The following is a 6,028-nucleotide window of genomic DNA, read 5'->3' on the forward strand; positions in this document are numbered from 1 at the left end:
AAACCTAACACAAAAGTCACGAAAAAAAAACCCAATTTTGAGAGAGATAACCTTTGCAGAGACAAAAATCCTGTAAAGAGAGGAGTGATCTAGGAAGGTAGAGAGACTGAAATGAGTGATTGTAATCTTCATTCCCACGTTATAAAATGATTAGCTCTTATGGAAGTAGGCACCATTGGCCGAACCATGTTACATTTTTGTATTGTGGTATGCTTTATCTTCTTTACATTATTATTTGTTGTTGATAGTTGTTTAGAGAGTTGGGCATACTAGGTGGTTGTAGTCGATATTTAGAATTTGTCTGGAGTAGTAGTATGTTCATATTACAAGTTATCTATTAATGGGGATTGATTGGAATCATTTGTCCCCAACACAAATAAGTGATCAAACGATTTCACCTCAACCAAATCAAATCAGTTTAATGTGGAAAGTTTACAGTTGTGGGCAGAAAACATCATTAACAATGCCTCAATGGATTTCGCGAAATGTGTAAGCAAAATTTGTAACTGTATAAATGAGGAAAAAAAAATTATTCTACTGAAAAGTTAAGGAAATAGGAGCGATAACCGCAGAGTTAAGATCAGAAGAACAATGTTTATGGACTACATACCCAAAGTCAGAATTGATAGCTGGTTCCTGGGTTAATCGAGACGGATGCAACAGGGTAAACTGATGACATCAGAACAATGGTAAGAGAAGAGAATTGATAGCTGGTTTCTGTTTTTGGAGAGAGAGGAATATGAGACCGTTGGAGTTGGAGAGAACAATTAAAAAAAAATAAAAAATAAAATCAGAAGCCCGTAACAAACTGTAATCCTTATCCTTGTTGAAAGAAAACAGGTTTCTTATTCCTCGTACAACTCTGCCCGACTGTACGACAGCAAGAAGCAGAACAGTTAAACTAGAAGTCATAGTTCAATTAGAACTTGTAGCTATATATACTCTTCTTTATATAAATTAATGTAATTCAATGAGTTCAATTTAATAGGAGCATCAGATTGGGTTTCGTTCTAAGAAATAGTGTCCGTAAGTTGATTAGGTGTTGATATTGATGGAAGGAAACAATTTTGTCAGTGAGGAGCCTGAAGAAGACAATTTTGAGGTGCCTGTGCATGGAGAGCATAATGAAGGAGCAACAAACACGGTGATTGGGGTTCAAGGAGGAATCAATGTTGGAGAAGCCAATAACTCCGTCGATGAGATGCAAGTTCGTCAGAAGAAAACCAAAAGAGCAAAAAACGCGGTCACTGGTGAGAAAAGCAGAAGAACAAACAGCCCGCTGACTGGTGTGCGTGGAGACAAGAAGCCGACGTGCGCTGCATGCAGACATCAGAAAAAGAAGTGTCCAGAAGAATGTAAACTTGCACCCTATTTTCCTTCTAATATGTACGAAAAGTACAAACAAGTGCAAAAGATTTTTGGTTACAATAAGGTTGAAAAAATAATGAATGAGTTAAGGAGTGAAGGAAGTCGTCATGGAGCTGTTCCCTCACTTTTATGGGAAGCGCAATGTTGGAAAAATATTCTTGATCTTCCGCCTAAAGCTCAGCCTGATAGTACTCCACCTAATGCTCAGCCTGGCACTCCGCCTGATAGTACTACTCCACCTAATGCTCTGCCTGGTACTCCGCTAGCCAAGTATCTGATCCTTGAAGACCTCAATGTGAGACTCGAAGAAGAGAAGAAGACACTTTTGTTGAAAATTTCCGACTTAGAGAAACAAATTCATGAACAAACAATCCCAAATCATATGACCAATGGAATGGAATGGCTTCAGGGTGACACAATTGGCCATGGAAGTGGTGGTGCGATCAGTAGTATTAATCAACATGCTCACATGATGAATGGATATGGTAATCATGACATGAATTTTTATAATAGTGACGTGATCAATAATAACATTGCTGCTTCACCTTACCATAGTAGCAACAGTATCGAAGGTGGTGGTAATGGCATTCCCAATTATAATGGTGCTAGTTATGCACCTAACAGAGGTACTGGGAATAGCGTCCGTGGAGGTGGTATGCTGTTATCTAATGCCAATCATATAAGCAATGATATACATTCCGTTGAGAATCGGAATATTGGTGCACCATATACCTATCCTCCCTTTATGCAGCAAAAAAGACATAGATATCAAGGAAGGGATGAGCTGAGCCAAGCTTTTGGCACACCACGGTCTTACACTCACAGTGAAGGAAGTGAAGAGCTGGGCCATGTTGTTACCAACACACCACCGTCCTTCAATCACAGTCAAGGAAGACAGGAGCTGAGTCATGGTGCAACTACTAACAACTCACCACAGTCTTTTAGTAATAATAGTCAAGGAAGAGAAGAGCCAAACCATGTCGCGTTTTTAATCATTCCATTTCGGTGGTAAGTAATGCAAATTCTCCCAAGTTGTACTATTATTAATTTATTAATCTCTTGTTTTTTATAAGCTAATTTCAGAATGCCAGTGGATATTTCGGATTCCAAAAACAAAACGAAACGGGCATCAAAGGAACACGGCTAGCAAGCAAAAATGGTATTCTGCTTGAAATGGCCATGGGACATGATGAACCAAAACAATAACAGGCAGTGCAATTTCGAAACCCCTTGGCTATTCAAATCCATGCAAAATATCGGTATCCTGGCATATAACACAATAAATTCAGCACCAAAAAACATAAAACCCATTCAATCTTTAAATGGGAAGAAGAAGAAGATGTTGTCTGGTGAGGAGCAAGGGGAAGCGGAGCTTAGAGCGTTGGCATTAGCATTAGCTAATGGGAAAGAAGCGACTGTGTTGGAATTTTATTCCCCAAAATGTAGGCTATGTAATTCTATGCTTAATTTTGTTATGGAAATTGAAGCCAGGAATTCCGACTGCCTTAATATTGTTATGGCTGACGCGGAAAATGATCAGTGGCTACCCGAGGTATGTTACAATTTTAATGAAATTTTATATATCATATATAACTTGTTATGAGTATCTATAGAATTTAAGAAAACATAATTTATATAATTTTGCAGTTATAAGTGAGTGGGCACTTGGCTTTTGGGAGTTTCAATTAGGAATTTATCTTTTAGACTGTAGGGGAGGGATGCATAGGTAGGGATTGGTTCAGAGGACAGCCGGGGCTTTCACCATATTGAAGAAGAAGATGAGTTGGTGGATTATGAGTATTTGGAGGACAAGTACTAGTCGGCGTAGGCTTTTCGGTAGGTAGGAGTTATCCTTGTAGAGGGCTCTTGTTTTTGGTCATGTAGTACTCTAGATTTAGGGGGAGGGGATATGAGCCATTTGCACCCCTGTAATCTTATTGGAAGATCTTATAAAATCGTTGAGAAAGTCCTTTCTATTAGGTTGAAGATGGTCTTTCTATTTTGATTAAACATGAGCAAGGAGTTTGTGTTTGGCCGTCAAAATTTAGATGGGTGTTTCATGCTAATGAGGTAATTGATGATAGAAAAAGGAATGCTAACCCAGGTATCTTGTATAAGATTGATATTAGGTGTTTCATAATGTGTATCGGCTTTGGGTTTAAGTGGAGAGGTTGGGTTAGGATATGTACTTCAGTCAAGAACCAATTTGCTTTGGCTATCTTTCATCTTACGGCACTATGAGGACCTCAATTAAACTTGGAAAGGCCCTACTTGAGGAGTTCATAGAATGATGTCTGTACTGGTCTTTAGCCTCTACTTCTGTCATAGCAAGGAATGAGAAGTCTCTCTCTCGCAAAGGACATATGACGCTGCGGGAATATCTTTTAGTACAGTCTTCTGACAATCGGGAAATTTGAGTTGTTCTTGTTTATAGAAGTTATCAACTGTTCAACACACTCGCCACCTTGATTCTTATTATCGTCAAGATGCTTATCTCAGCATGGGATGATCCAGTCCTACCCGTTAATGTGATTATTTTGAGAATAAAAAATCTGATGATTCAATTAAAGAAATTAAGATTTGATGTAGTGTATAGTGTATACATTGCATAACTCGTAGGTTTCTCTTTTGGCATGGGAACATGGTTATGGCCTTGATATTTTGAGATCGAGTGCTGGATCATGGGTCCTTAGCTCATTAGACCATCTAGTAGTAGTTGGAGCTGGAAGCCCACAGAGATGTCACTTCTCAAAGCAGACTTAACTTCTTTCTGCATCTTTCATAACTACATGTATTATGATTCTCTGGTATGATTGTTTCGTAAATAATTAGCAGGGGCAGAACCAGGAATTAAGATCAGAAGGGGGGGTGGGGAGGGGGTGAGGGAATGGGGGTGGGGGTGGGGTGTGTGCTAAGTGTAGTTCAAAAGCTTTTCATTAGTGTGACGTGGGAATTCAAATGGGATCGCATTGCTTGCAGTACATTTATTTTACTTAAGATCTATTATGAGTTTTACTTTTAACTTTGGGATATTTGTACTAGTTTTTTCTTTATTAATATTGCGAACTTGTCGAATTTCACTTATAGTAAGAATATTGACATTACATCTATAATGAGTCATGTTGCCATTGGATAGTCGTAGGAGAGTAGCATATGTACATGTTTTTCTCTGAAAATGTTGTGCGTTTGTAGAGGAGAACAGGCCATTCGACTTAGGTCTGCTTCTGATGATTAGGCTTGGATCATCTAGAGTGTAGACTGTCCTGTGAAGTAGTTTGTTTGAAAAAAGGCCATCCATATTCTAGATTGGCCTAATTTAAGCTGTACAGTACAAAATAACCAGTCTAAAACTTGTTATACAGGTTGGTCGTGCATGACAAAGTTAGTCACAAACATTTACATTGATATATTTGTGTAAAGAAACATATCAATGAAAAGAAGCACCCCGTAAATTTAGTATACATAGACATTGCACAATCCTTTGTTTAGCTTCATGATCAATCCACGACTATCGTCTTCTCTTCATAATGACTTCAGGTTTTTTGGTTTGGTTTTGTTTTCTATTTAATTTTTAATATTTTTGGTTTTGTGTTTTGATTTGGTCTTAGTTTACTGGAGAGCTGTATGCTTTTATATGCTCACGCAGAAATCGAATCATTCCATTTTGCTACAAGGAGGCAAGTAGTCTGATACGGCTTTACTCTTGTATCTTTTGCCTCCGTTGGCTTTTTGTGGTTTAGCTTTGAGAGAGAGTATCAGAGACATCTGGATTTGTCTGTAATCCATTTTACGACATACTGCATTTTTACTGCAGTACATTCATAACGTGTATGCTTATATAGTTTGTGGGCATCTAGGCATATACAGAGTCCAATCTATTTAGCTGGAGCAAATTCAAGCTTAATTATCGCTAATTCGTTATGCATTGCTGCAGCTCCTCCATTACGATGTCCGATACGTTCCCTGCTTCGTCCTTTTGGATAAACATGGAAGAGCCCTTGCGAAAACAGGTGTTCCAACTAGTAGAATGCACGTAGTTGCAGGTCTTTCTCATCTTATCAAAATGAAGAGGCCTCAGAAAAATTAAAGGCAAGGTTGGATCTTGAGGATTGAGTCAAGTATAGATGTTTTGTAAAATTTGTAGAAACTCTCTCACATCATTGCCCATTAGTATTGGTATTTGGTTGTTTTGCTATGGCTGTTGTTGCTAGAGCCCTGGGTGTATGGGGTATAGGGTTTTTGGGTCCTGGTGTCTTAGGATTAGCTACTTGTTGATGTAATCTTTGAATTTTAATCAATTTATTAGAATTTATGGATCAGAGAAGGAAAAAAAACTCGACACTTGTTACTACAAACTTGCTTGGGAGAGTCATTCACGGAGAATTTATGCCGTGACAGTTGCCTTCAAAAACAGTTGGTTCAGGTCTTCAGGACTAACCCTCTGCATGATAATACTTGTGCTGGCTCTGCAGCACTTCGTTGAAAGCTGTAACATGTATATAAGTAGACGAAAGAGAACTTTTAATTTTGCTTGATGTAAGGTCATGTTATATTGTAAAATTCTCAAATACCATGCCTAGAGTTCCGTCAAGATTTGGTTTGGTATTAAATATAATTTTAGGATTAAAGATTATGTTTCAGGGAAGACTAGAATGTAGAA

At 38.2% G+C, this 6,028-nt stretch overlaps 2 protein-coding genes across 2 annotated transcripts; both read left to right on the forward strand.

Annotated features, from left to right (window-relative positions):
• The first annotated feature begins 531 nt into the window (after positions 1-531).
• Positions 532-2,692, forward strand: LOC147492707 (uncharacterized). The gene is made up of 2 exons (XM_086566118.1): positions 532-2,376; positions 2,452-2,692. Coding segments are annotated over exons 1-2 (1,326 nt in total). The 5' UTR covers positions 532-1,051; the 3' UTR covers positions 2,453-2,692.
• On the forward strand, positions 2,525-5,723 carry LOC147492708 (Thioredoxin superfamily protein). Its single transcript, XM_086566119.1, has 3 exons — positions 2,525-2,920; positions 4,977-5,045; positions 5,303-5,723. The coding sequence occupies exons 1-3, from the start codon at positions 2,525-2,527 to the stop codon at positions 5,453-5,455; spliced, it is 618 nt and encodes a 205-aa protein (XP_086422245.1). The 3' UTR covers positions 5,456-5,723.
• Positions 5,724-6,028: the final 305 nt, after the last annotated feature.

Source organism: Coptis chinensis, chromosome 6 (genome assembly GCF_015680905.1).
Source record: "Coptis chinensis isolate HL-2020 chromosome 6, ASM1568090v1, whole genome shotgun sequence".
In the NCBI taxonomy this organism is placed as follows: Eukaryota; Viridiplantae; Streptophyta; class Magnoliopsida; order Ranunculales; family Ranunculaceae; genus Coptis; species Coptis chinensis.